The sequence below is a fragment of the Clupea harengus genome, chromosome 21, assembly GCF_900700415.2.
Source record: "Clupea harengus chromosome 21, Ch_v2.0.2, whole genome shotgun sequence".
In the NCBI taxonomy this organism is placed as follows: Eukaryota; Metazoa; Chordata; class Actinopteri; order Clupeiformes; family Clupeidae; genus Clupea; species Clupea harengus.
Window position 1 is genome coordinate 7,739,669 of NC_045172.1, and position 18,394 is coordinate 7,758,062.

Sequence of the window (18,394 nt, forward strand, 5' to 3'; positions counted from 1 at the left end):
AAAAAAGAGTTAACTGCACTTTAGGAATCCTCCTCTATTTATCAGATATGGTTCTTCTAATAATTGTTTTGAATGATTTTTAAGCTTGCTGTTTTGTCCTGCTGAAGTAGTTTGTGTTGTCATGAGAATTACTGTGTACAAATATTAAGTGGATGACCAGAGACCACTGTGCTGGGGACCCTGTTGGCAGAAACCAAGAAATACAACAGAGAGCAAAAACGCACAGAGAATCTTCATTTGTCCGTCCGAAAAAAGACAGTAAATCCAATGCATCATTTTAATGCACTTTATTTAATCCTAATACAAAGTGAATGCAATGCCAACGGTTGTTAATCTGATTCATTGGACTTGATTAGTCTTTGTGTTTTTGCCATGTAACTGATATCAGGACTGTGCTGTGGTATGCAATAGCAGACTGCTATGAGTAGATATTTTATCTGTAGTCATACTTGAATTTTGAACCACTTAGGAAGGCACACAGTGGCCAGTATTCTTTGACCCGATATAGCTAGATTTAAGAAGTTAATTTATTTTCTCTGCTAACTGTGGGTAGAGATTTTTATGAATTTTGTGCTGGCATGACAAATCAAGTTGAACTGTCTGAAATGTGTGTCTTAAAATTGAGTTTCCTGTTGTTTTTATTTTTTATTTTTTTTATTTTTTTTTGTGCCTGTACTAAATAAAAAAAACTTTGGTGGTAGCATTTTAAAAACAGCATCACTAAACCTTTTATTTAATCAGTCAAGACAATGTGAAATGTGTGAGCTTCAGATATCTTGTAATGTATTGAACACATTACCTGAGAAGCTGAGGCTCTCTTGCCAGGGGGTAAATGAGGAAAGCTTTTGACACTCTTGTTTCAATGCTTCTGTACCAGGCTATGGGGAGGTAACATCTACACTGCTATAGAGAGAATAAATGTCAGTAAAAGTCTACCTATAAACTTTAGGAAAACTCACGTCACATTATATCTCTTTGCAGTGAACACCTCAATGTTAAGAAAAAAGGAAAGGAAAGTCACTACGAAACCTTAGATAATAAAAAAAAAAACATGAATGTGTATGACATTCGTAGCCTAATGTAAGACAAATTACCAGTCTTGATTTATCAGACAAAGATACTCTTTACCATGTTCAGAGATTTTTTTTTGAATAAAAGAGATAATACTGTGAAAATGCCATCAGGATGAGGAACATCCCACAACACAGGGAAATTTACCTCAGATGAATGAACCTATCCAGTTTTGTCTTCCAGTGCAGTAGATGGCGCTAATCATGGTACTGCTGAACATAATTGAATTAAAACTTGTCAAAGAGGAAGAAGTTAAGAAAATATATGAGACAACCATACTTATGTGCAGAGTTAACTTTTAGCGTTCTCTTTCATATTCGTTTATCATGGCAAGTTAGCCCGGATGTATTTTTAATGCATTATGCTATAACCGAAACAAAGGCTATGAAGGAAAATAGTAGATTGTGTAGCTGTACGATGTGTGAGTTTCCTCAGTAACCCCTGGAAAGTTTTAGTTGTCCAGTATTCCCCGCGTGGCTCTCCCATGTTTACGGAGCTGTCGGATGTCTCCATCTGACCGGACTTGTAAACACTCCTATTAGACCATGCTGAAGTCCAAAACGTTCGTGAAGAAGACCCGCTCGGGCGGGATATTGAAGGTAGTTCGTGAGCATTATCTCCGAGATGACATTTGGTGCGGAAGTGAAGTCTGCGTGGAGTGCAAAGATGAATCTCCGGTTCTGGAAAAGGACCCATGCATGGAGAGCAGCATGTGTACATTTCCTCACTATCTCATTCCTGACACGAATGTTGTTCTGCACCAGGTATAGTTTTAAACCTTATAGCGTGTTCATTAATAATACAAATAATTACATTGCTTTTCAGTATAGATACCTGCGATTGCACGGTTCTTTCTAGGATTACTTACCCCCCTCGTCCTGACATTGCTGTTCCATACCGATTCTGTTACTTTCTTAGATCGATGTTTTGGAGGACCCGTTGATCAGGAACGTCATCATCTTACAGACGGTTCTTCAAGAGGTTCGACACAGGAGCGCACCAGCCTACAAGAGAATCAAAGACGCGATCCACAACAAGGAGAAACATTTCTACACATTCACAAACGAACATCATCGGTTAGAGCCTCTGTCACTCCAGTTTAGATGGCACGTTGAATATTTCTGCTGTCTCTGTTCTAAATGTATTGTGGTCTTCTGCAGGGAAACGTTCATCGAGCGCGAGCCAGGAGAGAGTGCAAATGACAGAAATGACCGAGCCATCCGCGCGGCTGCACATTGGTACAGCAAGCACATACCAGACAGTGCGGAGATCAAAGTTGTCATGCTGACAAATGACCGGTTGAATAAAGAGAAGGCAGAACAGACTGGCTTGCTTGTTTATAGATGTAAGTCTAGGGGTGTAGAGTGTGCTTTCAGGACACTGTCTTGTTTTGATACTGTTGGATACCTCTAAGATTTTTGTTCTTAGTGTTCATTCATCTATAATGCACTCTATCCACATAGGTGATGAGTACATCAAGAGTTTAATCGCCAATCCTGAGCTTGTGGACCGGCTTGCCTTGACCTCAGATGAGAAGGTTTGCCACTCTTTCCAGATTCATCAGCAGTATTCCAAAAGGATCATTCCGTACTGATTTGTGTGCAGTGAATCTGAAAGGCTTTAATGTTGTGTTTTTCTTTCCCCAGAATGAAATTACCAGCTCTAAAATCTTGTTCCCAGAGCATCTTCCGCTGTCTCAAATTCAGTCAGGTATCAAGAGTGGCAAATACATTCAGGGAACCTTCCGGGCCAACAGGGATAACTTCCTGGAAGGGACTGTCTTTGTGCATGGGGAAGGAGATGAAAGCACTGAGGTAAGTGTTTCCAGTTTAGAGGTCAAGCCTTGTGTTTTGAATAACCTTTCTTACCTGAACATCCATTATGGCTCTTGATGTTTGATCAGTTGCTGTTCTTTAGATTCTGTTACAAGGTCTTCAGAAGCTGAATCGGGCTGTGCACCAGGACGTGGTGGCGGTGGAGCTGTTGCCGCAGGAGGACTGGGTCGCACCATCCGCTGTGGTCCTGCAAGACGACGGGTCTAAAGGCGAGGATGAGGAGGAGGAAGAGGAGGAAGAGGAGAAAAAAGTGAGACGGAGCTCTGCCTTGTGGAACCAAAGCCATTAAACTGCTTTCTTTTCTTATCTTTCTTCTCATCCATGCAGATCAAATGTGTGCCAGTGATGACTTGTGGTCGATTAACCAGAATCTAGAAATATCAGTAGTATCCATTAGGTATGGTCAATTTCCTTTAGCAAATGGCCAAAAAACAATTCTTTGGTGACCATAACTGTTCCAAGCTTGCATTGCTAGTAGTTGTGTTTTGCTGGGTTTGGATCCAGTCGTCCATAGATCTGGCTCTCCTGAGTGAGGGGAAATTGAAAAGTGTCCAGACGTAGACTCTCCAAACATGTCTACTTTGAAGCCTCTACGGTTGTGACGAACTTAGTGTACGATTTTCTGAAAAGAACGTGCTCTGGAAATGTTGCTCAAAGAAGCTGTGCTCTAAACTCTAAACGTGTATTTGCTGTAATGGAGGTGCTGTTCTGCTTCCAGCTGCAAACCAAACAGGTGCACCGTGACTCTCTGAAGCCCACAGGCCGAGTGGTGGGCATCATCAAGAGAAACTGGAGGCCCTACTGTGGAATGCTGACCTTGTCCCACATCAAAGAGGTATTAGGCCAGAAGCGCTGGAACATCCATTACATTCAACTTCAACTTGAGTCTACTATTTGATACATTTAGCTGACATCTGATGTTCATTGGTTATGTTTACAGGTGTGTGCAGTCTTATCTGCGCAGGGCTAATCATGTCTCCTACCTCATTTATAACTTATAACCTCTACTGCCACCTTCACCTGTACTTCATCTGCACTTTACACATATCTATATCACATCTGCACTAATCACCTTTATTGCTGCTCATGTTCTTACTGCTCATACCACTTATATCTTATGTCATACTGTATATACCATATTTATCTATATTTATATAACCATTTGCACATACTCTGCACTCTTCTACTTTGCACTTCTGGTTAGATGCTAACTGCATTTCGTTGCCTCAGTACCTGTACTCTGTGCAATGACAATAAAGTTGAATCTAATCTAATCTAATCTAATCTAGTGTGTCTGGGGTTTTCATTCAAACCAAGCGGTTGCACCCCTGTTTTGACTAATGCTTAGTTTAAATTTGTGAGATCAATTTATCAGAAGAGTCTGATCAGGCGTGCCCCAGCTGGTTGGAATCTGCTGCGACATCTAAATCTTGACGGGTCACCTTATAAAGGTTATAATTTGCTCCTCTGTTGACTTGGATCAGGTTGTTTATGATGCGAGAACTTTGTTCACAGTCCACAAGGCACTTGTTCACGCCGGCAGACCGTCGCATCCCCAGGATCCGCATCGAGACCCGGCAGGCAGCCACCCTGGAAGGCCAAAGGATTATGGTGGCCATTGACGGCTGGCCCAAAAACTCCAGATATCCAAGGGTAAACCCCGCATAGACACCACACACAGTCGAATGTCAGCCCTGCCCTTAGAAAGGTTCCACTTTCCCATGTGGTGCTATGATGATTTGGGCATCATCCCCAGTGACACTGACTCTGTGCTGTCTCTGTCTCTGTGCTCATGTTGTTTTACTGGCACTTTGTTCAGGGCCATTTTATGAAGAACCTGGGCAGTGCCGGAGACAAGGAGACCGAGACGGAGGTGCTGTTGCTGGAACACGATGTCCCTCATCTGCCCTTCTCCCAGAACGTGCTCAGCTTCCTACCCAGCATGCCGTGGGCCATCACTGAGGACGTGAGTGCCTCCATTTACTTCAAGAGGAAACTTTAGGGATGGGAGCTGTGTACCATCTTACTGGTTAATCTTGTATGGTTTTGTTTGAACAAGTCGTCTAATAGTAGCTTCTCGTCCTGACAGGACATGAACAGGAGGGAGGACCTTCGCCATCTGTGTGTGTGCAGTGTGGATCCCCCCGGGTGCACAGATATTGACGACGCTCTGCACTGTCGAGAACTTGAGAATGGAAACCTAGAGGTGTGTGTGTGTGTGAGTGTGTGTGAGTGAGTGAATGAGTTTGTATTAATATAAAAGTGCTCTGATTCCAAGAGCGTTGTGTGTTGATAATTTACTGGTAATTCGCAGGTTGGTGTTCACATAGCAGACGTCAGCCATTTCATTCGCCCAGGGAATGCTATGGACCAAGAGGCTGCCAGCAGAGGGACCACCGTGTATCTGTGTGGAAAGGTAAATACACGCATATCTCACCTGTGTAGTACTACTTGTCTTTCGTCTGACTGAGATTTGATTGGAGCTCATGAAAATTTGACTGGTCGTAAACAGCAGTGTTTACTGTTGGTCTGATCTAGGGGGTATTCCAAGTACTTGGTTTAATGACAAACCTTTATAGCTTAACTCCGAATAAGTGGTAAACCTCCTAATAGAAGACCACTATGGCTTCATTGTCCTAGAAAAACAAGGCCATAGGTTACTTCTTGTAGAAGGTATACCACCTCCTCTGAGTTAACTTACCTAGGTTTGTCACTGAACCACATACTTGGAATGCCCCCCTAGTCTATTCGGATCTTGCTGCCTGAGTTAATTGGAACATGTGGGGTTTGTTTTGTTCCAGAGAATCGACATGGTTCCAGAGCTGCTGAGTTCCAACCTGTGTTCACTGCGCTCCAATGTTGAACGGTAAGACTCTGCTGGCCAGAGATCAGTTCATTGTTCAAAAAACAAATAAGGCTTCTGAAATCAGTGAATGATTGTGTTACAAAATTAATGAACTCATGTATTACGTAATTAATGTATTACAAGTATTGTATTACAAAGTGATGAATTACAATATGTTTCGTTAGGATTCTAAGTTGTTAGAGGCTGTATACATAGTTGGCATCCTTGTGTTCTCTTGGTGTCCTCATAAAAGTAGTAATTTTCTACACGTATTTCATATGGAAATTTTTTGTGTTTGACATTTGGACTGATGAATTATGATGTATATATTCGTGTTGTAAACCTCCTTGTATAGACTGGCCTTCTCCTGCATCTGGGAGATGAATGACAATGCGGAAATCCTCAACACCCGCTTCACCAAAAGCGTCATCAACTCAAAGGTATTCATTTGTTTATTTATGGTATGAATGATCTCATATCTGCCTCTCATGTGGCACCTACCAAATGGGATCCAATCTCAACTTCCCACCAGAGCATGCAGCCCATAAATGCCTGTCTGCTCTCTTTGTGTCTGTGTCTTTGTCTGTGTCTGTGTCTGTGTGTGTGTGTGTGTCTTTTTGTCTGTCTGTCTGTCTGTCTGTCTATCTATCTCTAAGTATCTATCTATCTATCTATCTCTCTCTCTCTATTAAATATTAAAATATGTATTGTTGTGTTGGTCGCTTCAGGCTTCTCTAACCTATGCTGAGGCTCAGATGAAAATTGATGATAGGAACATGAATGATGACATCACCAAGAACTTACGAGGTCTGAACAAGCTAGCGAAGATCTTGAAGGCGGGAAGAATTGAGAAGGGGTGAGCCAGCGTGCACAAATATCACAGTACGATTAAGACGAACGCTCACTATTCCTGAATATTACAACATGTGTAAGATATATTTAAAACCGATTGCCTTGCTCATATTGCATTCAAAGGTCAGTACTTGACCTTTGTAGCTCTGCACACACTTGCACCTCTTCATGGCTGTTCTGTGCTGCTGGTGCATTCAGTTGTCTTGAGTCACGTGAGTCATAGCCACCTCTCTATTGTTGTAGAGCGCTGACGCTGTCCTCTCCTGAAGTTCGCTTCCACATTGACAGTGAGACGCACGACCCCATCGACCTTCAGACCAAGGAACTCCAGTGAGTCTCTTACCCTTATGTTTCCAAACTGGTCGTTGTCCATCCACATGTGTTTAGGCAAAACATGTTTTTAATCTGTGAGAGGGGAAAAAAGTCAAATATTTACAATCCTCAAAAGATCAATTTTATCCTTTCTATGGCATGGAAATGATTTTGAAATACTAAGCATTTTGCTCCGGATTGTTGGAAATTCGTGAAACCCCACAAAAAGTACTTTCACAGCTAGGCTTGGTATTATTAAGTGATGATGTCATCATCCTCGCTCTCATACAGAGAGACTAACTCTATGGTGGAGGAGTTCATGTTGCTGGCCAACATCTCCGTCGCCCAGAAGATCTACGACGAGTTCTCGGAGTGCGCACTACTCAGAAAACATCCGTCTCCTCCTCCCTCCAACTATGACATCCTCCACAAAGCCATCAAGACAAAGGTAAGAACCTCCAACTGTTCAGGAAAAAAGGAAACAGCAACCTCCTCTGTTTGAGGAGCCTCTGCAGACTGCAACCTCCTAAGTGCCCGCATTGGCAAACAACACATAGGTTGACTGATCACTACTGAACCCTCTTCTCCAAATTCATCTGATACACACACACACACACACACACACACACACACACTCTCACACACACATTTATTTGACAGGAGTTGCACTAGTATCTACGGCATGGTTTGAGGCATATAATCTTTGGAGTTTTTTGTCAGTACACTTGCTGTAGCAGTATAAGTCATTGTGTCGGCATACTCTCTCTACAAGCTGGTGTGTCATGATATTATGTTGTGTTTCCCAGACTGGTGCATGTGTCCTTATCTGTGATCTGCTGATTTTGCCTTTTCAGAACCTGGTGATCCACACAGACTCCGCCAAAGAGCTGGCGGACTCTCTGAACCAGGCAGACATCGAGGGCTTCCCTTACTTCAACACTCTGCTGCGTATCCTAGCAACACGCTGCATGATGCAGGCCGTCTACTTCTGCTCGGGCCTGGACTCCGATTTCAGACATTATGGCCTGGCCACGCCCATCTACACACACTTCACCTCGCCCATCAGGAGGTGACACCGCTACTACAGCCTCTACAGCCTCTATGCAAATACTTCATATACAGACACATGCCTCTATGCAAATACTTCATATGCAGACACATGCCTCTATGCAAATACTTCATATACAGACACATGCCTCTATGCAAATACTTCATATACAGACACTCAGGATGTGAGATGCATGCTACACATGCACATCTTCTAGCCTACACATGTGTACTACACTGTGTATTGTGTTTTTCCTTGTAAGAAAAAAAAATTCTGTTTGTCGTGCCCCCCCCCCACCTCTATTTATATTGTATTGGTATTGGTATCATATATTTGACGGTCTGTGGTGTGGTACAGGTACTCTGACATCATCGTGCACAGACTGCTGGCCGTGGCCATCGGAGCAGATAGCACCTACCCGGCCCTGATGGACAAGCACAAGCAGGCCGCCCTCTGCAACAACCTCAACTACAGACACAAGATGGCGCAATACGCCCAGAGAGCTTCAGTCGCCTTCCACACTCAGGTAGGAGGTCACCTCAGTGCTAGGGTTAGCTTTTCACAGTCAGTCAGTTTGGCTTACCGGCCTTATTTTACTCTCGGTGTGGCATCTACCTTTAGTTTAGCAAAGTTGGTAAACAGTTATAGTTTAATTATACTTTAAACTTGTTTTAATGTCTGTATGTATGTGTTTGGGTGTGCCTGTCTCTGTGTGTGTGTGTGTGTGTGTGTGTGTGTGTTCAGTTGTTTTTCAAAAGCAGAGGGATTCTGAATGAAGAAGGCTTCATTCTATTTGTGAGGAAGAATGCCATCATTGTCCTCATTCCCAAGTTTGGTTTGGAAGGAACGGTGTTCTTTGAGAACAAAGATAAGCCCAGTCCTAAGATGACTTTCAACGAAGAGGTTTGAAAGCATCACTATTACTACCATCACCCTTACCTAAGGCCTAGTGATGTTAGGGTTCTTAGTTACACCAGTACACACCACAGTCGTGAAAATAAAAAATTTGATCTTTTTTTTGCCTCCGCAGGTTCCCACACTGACTGTGGAAGGTCACACATTTAACCTGTTTGACCGTGTAAGGGTGACCATCAGTCTGGATGCGTCCAACATTCAGCACCAGAAGATCAGGATGTCCCTCCTGGAGCCAGTGGTAAGCAGTTGCTCAGTGCTGATCTGCATGTTTATATTTGCATGGGCTTTGACAAGTTGTCAAGATATTGCCAGCTTTATTCGGCTGCTGTTCGACATGTGAATATGCCATTTGACCATTCTCTGTGATTCTGAGTTGTTGCAGCTTGCGTTTACATTTATGCCTTAAGCATATGCTTTTATCTAAAGGAACTTATAGTATAATACAGATATACGTTGTTCCCAGGAGTAGGTGTGTTCCCTGGGTATCAAACCCATGACCTTGGTGGTGTTAGCATGTTCCCTGGGTTCAAACCCATGACCTTGGCTTGGTGTGGTTAGCACCAGCTAAGCTGCAGGACTCTGGTGGCTGAGAGTGTTTATAATGACTATGTTTTGTCCTACAGATCCCTGGAGTGAGTGTACCCCTACCCGAGGCAGAGCCAGAGGCCAAGAAAGCTAAGCTGGATCGCTGAAGAACTCGCCTTTCGAGTAGACCCTGTTGAAAGGCACAACCCCTTTCTTTTTTAACTCTCTCATGCAAAAGTCTGTGGTCTTGAGGGACCCTTCTCTCTGAAATGCCCAGCCATGGACGTGTTGCTTTTTGTTTTTTTAAACCATTGTCAAGATATTTACCATGATCTAATCCAGTGTGTTGGAAGTGTATTAAACAACACCTCTACATCAAACAGTTGTATTGCATTCGCTTCATTGCCCCAAATGCTCCAATTAAGGGGTTTTATTTTAACATAAAACGTCCCCATTTTAAATCATTGTTTATAGGCACTAAGCCACAGACCTTTGGAATGGAGCAGATGTTCCCTGTGGGGTTTAATATGAGAAGCACAGGTCTCATTACTCTAGTTACTTTCTAGCCGGGCATAATTACACATTTTAATTTTCTGTTTTATAAGAAAATATCAGTACTGATGTATTTAAAATGTAGAACTTTTAAATGAGTTAGCAAGTCATGTCAGACAGCTTCCCAGCACTGCCATTTTAAAGACACGCTATGCAATAATTTGCCACTTTTTGAGGTATGTTTTTATAAGCAACTGCTTTTGGTATCATCTTTAAATTCATTTTGATGGTAAAAGACCATGTGAAGACAACAGGTGTTCCCATCAAGGCTATACGTGAAAGAAATGAAAGAAGCTTTCACAGCAAGACACCACAAACAATATCACCAAAAGAAACCAGTTGGCATGTAAGCTTTTATCAATGCCAACCAGGCTGTTGGTGATATTTGCTATTGTTATGTCTGCATGCTTTTAAGGTAGTTAGCTTGCCACCAATACCAAGACTTAACTGTTACAACTGATATCCTTAAGATTGCTCTTAGATTTAACCCAAGATAGATGGTGTATTAAAAACAACACACACAATTCAGAGAAATTGAGAGAAAACCGAAAAAAATATTGTATTTATTTTTTTGTAACACAAAGTTCATAACAAACCATATAAAAATTGTGTACAGTTTGTAATGTCATGTAAATCTATTAAAGGGGAATAAAACCAAGTTTTAAACTGATTATATTTCCACAAACTAAAACATGCTTTTTTAATTTTAAGAAAACTTGTTAGGCTGACATTGACTTATGTTTGTGAGTTTGTTTGACATTAAATGACAAAGGCGATACTATCTTAGCTTGGATATTTGTGCAATACCACACAAGTACCGCATCTTAAAGTAATTCTCACACGGTAATTCTCATAGTACGGCTCACAAAACTCCTTCCAGTAGACGTCTTCAAACTATCACTTAAAATTGCATCAAAATGTGCCTGTGCAAATGGGAATGTTTCTAAGTAAAGAAGATACAAATGACAGCTTGAAATTACATCATGTGAACTGCTACAAACAGCAAGTACAGTCTTAATGTGTTTCCCTAGCTTAGTGTGGTTGGCAAGTCATACTCCTAAAATATTTAAATCTATTTTTCTTTTCTGCAACAATGCAGTGTTTTTGCTAATTAATATCACTTCATGTTTATTTGATATTCTGGTGAATCTAATTTCTTAAATTTTAATGAAAATTATTCCACCGTAAGAGATTAATGGAAATTCTCAATTTGGTTGCCATTTGTCTGGATTCGGTTTAAAATATGTATGTCCATGAATGATTCCGAGGATGGATTAAATCAGAAGAAACTAATGGTTTGCCTATGCCTCCATACAAGTAGCTCTACTCCCATAGAAAAACATGCTTACACATCAAGAAGAAAAAGCTGTCAATACGAAACCGGTACGCACAGTAATTAAACAATGGATGTGAACAGCAGTCACCATCTTCGGAGCAGTTGCCCACTGTTCGTGGTCCACAGACAGGTTGCCTCTCCAAGCCGCTTCTCTGGATAGAAAGGTTAACAGCAGCTGTCGCAATTATTGTCCACAAAAAAAAAATGCTAACAACTAATGCGTTGGTTGTAATCAGGAAATGTTCAACCTGGCCTGACATCTAATCTGTTAGACAAGACCTACGTCTTCACCATGGTAGAGGGCATCTCTAACGCTGTCACACAACATCTCATAGAAGAGGACGAATCTAATCATAGTACACATACTAATCTGTGAACATACTAAACTGCCCCTGCCTTGATATATATTATATATATATATATATATATATATATATTATAGGGCATTTTTCTCTCTTTTAACTGTGCTTCAGTTATCATACCTTAGGTATGTGATTCAAAGACTGAATGATTAAATCATTGACACGAGATTTCACTACTACACTTATGAGATGATTCAGTGTTCTTTGGAACATTTAGTGTACATGCAGTGCAAAATCTTTTACTCTTTTTTTTTTTACCATGATTGCCATATTTGTCTTAGATTGTGTCAGTGTCTGATTCCCTCTGAACTCTGAGCCGTCAGATAGACAGTACAGTGGTCACATGATCAGATTTTTTATTTTTTCCTTTTCCAAGAGCTTAAGAGTGCTGGAGTGTGCAATGTGGGGAAAAAAGAACTACAATCATTCAAGCCATTAAGGAGAACGGTAAAAACAAGACTCCAGCAGGTGCTCTAGCTGCTCATGGTCCCTGACAAACACACACAGGCAGACTCAGTCACACACACACACAGTCTCACACACACGCAGACTCACAAACACACATAGACCTACCCTTATTAGCAACCTGATCCAAAAAACTCTCATCAGCACTGTACCAACATTAGTCCCTATCTGACACACACACACACGAACACCTAAGCACTCATACATTCAAATACTAAAACAGGTGCCCTGCGTCTGCCCCACACCCACACCCACACCCACACACACACCCACACACACAGAGAAATAGTGCTTAGAGCAGGCGCCCGAGCACCAGGCCCTCCCTGGCGCTGGCCTCCACTCGTAGGATCTCCAGGAAGCCCAGTTTGGTGAGGAACTCCATCCTCAGCTGGTCCATGGGCTGCACCTCGCAGAACACACCCCGCGAACCTGCAGCACACACACACAAAAACACACACACACACAAAGATGCACAATACACATATAGACAAACACACAAAAACCAGAAGTCGTTTTGATAAATTAAAACTGTGGCTTGATTGACTGTTCCACACAAACGGTTGAAATACTACACACACATACACGCACACACATACATGCACACTGACCATTGGCTTTCAGTGCGGTCAGGAGGGCAGTGAGGAGGCTGCGGCTGACGCTGCAGTCCACCAGCTCTGGCAGGGCGTCCAGCCGCAGCTGCGAGGGGAAATGGAACAGCAGGGAGTCTGGGTAATCCGGCTGCTCCTCCTGGAAGCACTGCAGCGCCTCCTACAGACGTGGAGAACGAACTGTCATTACTAAAACTGCTGTCAAAAATCTCACAAGACACAAAGCACATGTCTCCTTCCTCGCCGCTGACTGATAAACACTTGTTAGCATGCTAATATTAGCGTATGCTGGAAGCACCTATGCCCTGACCCCTGACCTTTAAGCCACCGTGCCCGCTGCTCCCTGGGGCCTGAGGCGGGTACTTGTCCCTCATGGCGGGAAGCCAGCTAGCCTGCCAGCGCTTGGCAAAGTGGCGCACGTCCAGGATGCCCAGCACACACCCACACACTCCCAGCTCATCCTCGAGGACAAAGCTGTACTCTGGGCACAAAGCCAGGGCCGCCCCCAAACACCTAAACACACACAAGCGTTTGCACACACACAGACACACACACACACATGCACACACAGCCAAGCATAGGTAGCTATAATTATACAATACAAGCAATTCCCATGGCTTAAGCTTTTGTCACAGAAGAATCAAAGACATTTTAAATATGGATTTTTAATAATTAAATGGATAATTAAAACATAATGCATGTACACTTCATATACATTATGTGTACAAGTGTAACAAATAGCTTTGAAGTGTTCCTCTGAAGTGAATCAGAGAGGACTGAAAGGTTAATTCTTTACCGATCACCAAAGAAGTCAGGATGGATCACACTCAGGTCCGGCTGGCCTCGCGACCTCTGGTGCAGCTGTCGCACCATACGGTACAGCTCTACCTGTGGGACAGGTCAATATTAGCTACAGACTACAGATATTTAGTAAGTAGCGGTAGCGCAATGACTACTGCTACAGTCACTCTTTTATGCTACTGCTCTCTCATGTAACTTGCCAAGTATATATGTGCGTGTGGGTGTGCATGTGTGGGTGTGCATGTGTGTGTGTGTGTGTGTGTGTGTGCGTGTGTGTGTATGTGTGTGTTCATGTGAGTGTACCTTGTCTTTACTGTGGAAGGGGCGGATGTTGTAGAGCCGTGCGCTGGGGAACAGGGGAGGAGGATGGATGAAGAGCTCAGGCGTGGTGCCCAATGGGAGGAGCAACTGAGAGGAGAGAGGAAGAAAGAGATACACATCAAGTGGAAAGAGAGTCCGAAATGTAAAATGTACTTTTGTCAAATGAGCTATAGATTCTGAGTGGCAAAATAGATCACTATCAACAGTACAGTATACTTCTTTATTAGTCAAACAGTATTTTTTTTCTGTTCATTTGTGGATGTTGCACCATGAATCAGTATAGTATATTCCAGTTGTTTAGAAATAATCACACTAAAAATGTAATTCACCTCCTGCTAAGTTCTTTAGTGCTATGCTAAACTATGTTTTGTTAAAGTTAGTGTTACAGAATTTGAAACCCTTTAACAAGGTGCTTCCCTTTGTAACATACAGTATATGTGTACATTCTATGTATATATGGAATTGCACCTATAAAAAAAAATTAAAAACTTAAATGACAAAAAAAACAAGGTGCTTCCCTGTAGAATGTATCCTGGCAACCTGACAAGTCATGTGTTCCTACCTGCATCTCACCACAGAGTCCCCCCTTAAAAGCCCAAGGCTCCGCCTCCACACCCAGCAGCTCCGAGCCACTGGTGGTACCACACCCTAAGAGAAAAGAGAACAACAGAATCCGAGCCTCTCAGTTTCCACCTCATCTCTATCCTTCATCAATCCAGTATCAGTACCAGTTCAATTCCATTCAAATTCAATTTGATTACATTTTCTTTGTTCTTTAAAGCACTATTAAAAATGAAAATTTTTGTCAAGGCGATTTATGGAACCTAAGTGGAACCTAAGTGTTTTTACAGTTACAAGGCACTTTACAGAGCTTGTGTTACGGAGTCAGTGGTGTTAAAATGCTGACATGCCAACTTCTGGCATGGTTTTGTAAGAATCAATTCCGATTTCATGAATAGCTCAGTTCGAACTGTTTACAGCTTTGTAAGACACTGAGTGGTAGTTAATGGATGTTTATGTGAATGTGTTGTTAATGGGCATTTATGTGAATGAGAGCACTCACATTGGAAGCAGTTCTTCCAGGAGCCTGAGGAGGAGCTGTCACTCAAGACGCGGCCCTCTACGAGGAGAAGATGAAAAAAGAGGTTGGAGAAAGGGAAGAAAGGAGAGAGAGATGATACAGAATGAAAGAAGAAGTGAGGAGAGGTTAAGAGAAGTGAGAGGCAACAGAGACTGACAAGAGAGGAGAGTTCAAGATTCAGGTATATCATCACCGTCAGGTTGTGTCATGTAGATGCAGTGCAACAACAGTCTCGCATGTCTGTCAATAGATGACCAACAAACACACAAATAAGAATCAGATAACATGCACTCCATCAGAAAGGAAAGCAAAGGATGACTTCAGAGGATAGGATTAGATGGGAGAATGCAGAGGAGGAGGGAAGAACGAGGAGAAGAGCAAATAAAGGAGAAGAAAAGAGAAAGGAGGACAGGAAAAGAAAAGAGGAGAGAAGAGAAGAGAAGAGAAGAGAAGATAAGATAAGAGAAGAGAAGATATAACAACAGAGGCTTTCAGAATGACAGGGTACATGAAAAGCACATGGATCACATCACAATCAAACAATCGAAAGGCCCGTTCCTGTGCCTCTCTCCAAGTCACTCTTTCTCTCTCTCTCCTTCATTCTCTATCTCTCTCTCCTCTCCTCTCCTCCCTCCATCTGACCACTCACCGAGCCAGCTGATGAAGGCCTTGGCCACCAGCAGTGTGTTGCGCAGGTCCCACACGTACGGGTAGAGGTCATAGAGCACCGCCCGGTTCACACTGTTCACCACGCCCTCGTGTAAATACACCACCTGATCACACGACGTCAGGAACTGCCCCGCCCGGCAACGCCACTCCTCCACCTGACGGGGAACAAGAGCGACAGAAAGAAAAAGATTCAGAGATCACTATAAAACCAACGCCCTCATTTCCTTTTTGGTCTATTTCGTAGGTCTCTCTTTTTACCTTGCATCCCCCTAATGCCATTAATCCTTTCCAGTTATGGTGAGGGGAGAGAGCAGTCACCCCACCCTGCATCAAACCTGAGTCTCTGATGCAATTACCCTGCTCCCGACAACATGAAAGATTCAGGCTCACTGCTACAGCAGTCAGAGCACATATTCAACTGAAGACAGGAATACAATACACATACAATACAATTTCACCAAGGATTCATCTACTCCTAACAATTACATGTGTTGATGGATCACATCCATATTAGGTCAGTGTATACAACTGTATTATACATCATAATATGTTACAAGCTAAGACTGAATTGTTGCTTCACCAATCTCCATGGTGTTGCTGGGAAGGCTGTGACTTACACCCCTAATAATTCCATCTGATTTAGCTCTACATGAAAAGAAACAGTATTACCGGCGCTTCTACAGATTGAGCCATTTTACTGCCTGCAGTGCGTCTTAGTGAAGTATTGCCAAGCTAAAGAGCCGATCCTGAGTCCATTAAATCTCTTCAAGCCTCAAGGAGATGAAATGTTTCGCGTTGACAGAAAAGTCGATACCCCTCTCTAATTATCTCCGGACCCCTCTGGATGTCTTTGATCTCCAAACGACAGATATAAGTACCAAGCACTTCTGCATTCAAAACAAAAGTCCATACAGCAAGATGACTTCATACGATCTCTAGTGACCTCTGACTGACCTTTTGAGGCAGTGCCTTTTTCTTGTTGCCATTGGCGCTGACATACTGGCAGTTGGCCTTGAGCCAGGTGAGGTTCTGCAGCAAACTCTTAGCCGCTGGGCCGTATTCATGGGGCAGGTAGTGCAGGCCCACCAGCAGCCTGACCTGGGACTCGCTTAGTGGGTTCTTCCCAGCACAGAACCCTCTTCCCTGGGGCTTCTCCAAGAGCGACCTGGTGGAAGCCTGGTTGTCACCTTGCGAAGCCTGATCTCCATTGCTACAGATAGTGGTGGGTGTCTCTTGTTTGCCCTCGGGCCTCTGGGGCTCAGAGGGGCTGTCAGGGGCAGTGGTGTCCTTCTTTGGGGGCTCTGAGGGGGTTTGGGGGGGCTTTGGATCCACCGTTTTAGAGCCGTCTGCAGTGCTCTCAGAGGTGTGGGAGGCTCTGGAAGATCGAACCTGGCGACCTGGGCAGGCCGAGAGGGACAAGAGAGAGAGATGAGGAGAGGGAGAGGAACAAAAGAGGAGGAAGACGAAAGAAGATAAAAAGGGAACAAGAGGGCAAAAAGGAGACAAAACAGGAGACAGGGAATGATTAACTGTTCACGATCATTTCTATAGAACACTCTTTTCAACACACACACACACACACACACACACACACACACACACACACACACACACACACACACACACACACACACACACACACACACACACACACACACACACACACACACACACACACACACACACACACACACACACACACACACACCTTACCAGGCAGCAGAGGCTGGTTGAGCTCCTCCATCCAGTCGAGCAGTGCAATATTAAGAGCTCGGTCTGAGCAGTACTCCCCTGCATCATCTGCAGAAAACACCACAGTTACACTCGGAACCGCACAGGACTTTGTTTGTACACAGCCTATGGCTATGTTTGTGTGAGGAAACAAAAAGAAGGAGAGAGAGTGTGTGTTTATGTATGCATAAGCAAGTGTGTGTGTTTGTCTCTCCATCTGTCTGTCTGGCTATCTACATATCTGCACAGAAACCAGATCTGTAAAACAAACATCTCCCCTAATGCTGGGATTGAATAGGGTCTACATATGTATTTACCCCCAGCACTAAACTCCATTGGTATGGTCCATCTACTTAGTAAGGAAGACAAAAATATCCGGACATGTGGCCATCTCCGTGCAGGCCCTGGCTCTAACTCAGCCTCAGGGATCTCAGAACAAGTCCTCTCCTTGGGTAACCATGCTAACAGTCACAGTCTGATGAGCAATCATCTATATAGCAGTATAGAGTAGTAGCCTAGAAGTAGTGCACACACACACACACACACACACACACACACACACACACACACACACACACACACACACACACACACACACACACACACACACACACACACACACACACTCTGAAGATCCACTAATATGTGATATCTCAGGCATACTTGTTTATATATGAATGCCTGATATACAATGGGCACAGAGATTGAGTACCACTCTGGAAATAAAACCAATCAGGGCTGGGTGTGTGTATCACTGTGAGGGCGGCCCAGTGGCCCAAGTAAAGCTATACATGTTCATCTTATCATGTCACTTATGGATGGTCACTTATAATTATAGCGACTGCTCTTTGGTCTGGTCCTCTCTCTTCATCTCTCCTTCACAGGCCTGTCTATTGGGGGAGAGGTGAGAATTGTTTCTCATCTTCTTACCCCTCCTCTGCTGTTCTTTCCACTTCTATTTCTGTCTTCACTTCCCCTATACTTATCCAATTGCCTCTCCTTCCCTGTCCTTCAATCGTCAACCTTTGCTTCTCTTCACATCTCCTCCTCTCCTATCTTCTCCAG

At 43.3% G+C, this 18,394-nt stretch overlaps 2 protein-coding genes across 2 annotated transcripts; one reads left to right on the plus strand and one right to left on the minus strand.

Moving 5' to 3' along the window:
• Nucleotides 1-1,349: 1,349 nt before the first annotated feature.
• dis3 (DIS3 exosome endoribonuclease and 3'-5' exoribonuclease) lies at nt 1,350-11,876 on the plus strand. The gene is made up of 21 exons (XM_012823428.3): nt 1,350-1,835; nt 1,990-2,147; nt 2,232-2,416; nt 2,535-2,608; nt 2,718-2,885; nt 2,989-3,156; nt 3,625-3,741; nt 4,422-4,559; nt 4,726-4,872; nt 4,996-5,112; nt 5,221-5,322; nt 5,708-5,772; nt 6,107-6,191; nt 6,480-6,607; nt 6,847-6,933; nt 7,207-7,363; nt 7,770-7,984; nt 8,321-8,489; nt 8,708-8,866; nt 8,994-9,116; nt 9,502-11,876. Exons 1-21 carry the CDS (start codon nt 1,617-1,619, stop codon nt 9,568-9,570), a joined length of 2,850 nt encoding a protein of 949 aa, XP_012678882.2. The 5' UTR covers nt 1,350-1,616; the 3' UTR covers nt 9,571-11,876.
• A 116-nt stretch (nt 11,877-11,992) lies between these two features.
• si:dkey-183c6.8 (protein O-GlcNAcase) lies at nt 11,993-17,393 on the minus strand. The gene is made up of 10 exons (XM_031558217.2): nt 17,312-17,393; nt 16,553-16,995; nt 15,579-15,753; nt 14,912-14,968; nt 14,411-14,496; nt 13,831-13,935; nt 13,523-13,614; nt 13,044-13,239; nt 12,727-12,886; nt 11,993-12,547 (listed from the first exon to the last, which is right to left on the minus strand). The coding sequence occupies exons 1-10, from the start codon at nt 17,340-17,342 to the stop codon at nt 12,411-12,413; spliced, it is 1,482 nt and encodes a 493-aa protein (XP_031414077.1). The 5' UTR covers nt 17,343-17,393; the 3' UTR covers nt 11,993-12,410.
• Nucleotides 17,394-18,394: the final 1,001 nt, after the last annotated feature.

Coding starts and splice junctions, on each gene's coding strand:
- si:dkey-183c6.8 (XM_031558217.2), bottom strand. CDS start 17,342: ATGGAGGAGCTCAACCAGCCTCTGCTGCCTG. Junction 15,754..16,552: donor AAAAGGCACTGCCTCAAAAG/GTCAGTCAGAGG, acceptor GTTCCCCGTCAG/GTGGAGGAGTGGCGTTGCCG. Junction 14,969..15,578: donor GGCCTTCATCAGCTGGCTCG/GTGAGTGGTCAG, acceptor TTCTCCTCGTAG/AGGGCCGCGTCTTGAGTGAC.
- dis3 (XM_012823428.3), top strand. CDS start 1,617: ATGCTGAAGTCCAAAACGTTCGTGAAGAAGACCCGCTCGGGCGGGATA. Junction 2,417..2,534: donor TGGCTTGCTTGTTTATAGAT/GTAAGTCTAGGG, acceptor CTATCCACATAG/GTGATGAGTACATCAAGAGT. Junction 6,934..7,206: donor CTTCAGACCAAGGAACTCCA/GTGAGTCTCTTA, acceptor GCTCTCATACAG/AGAGACTAACTCTATGGTGG.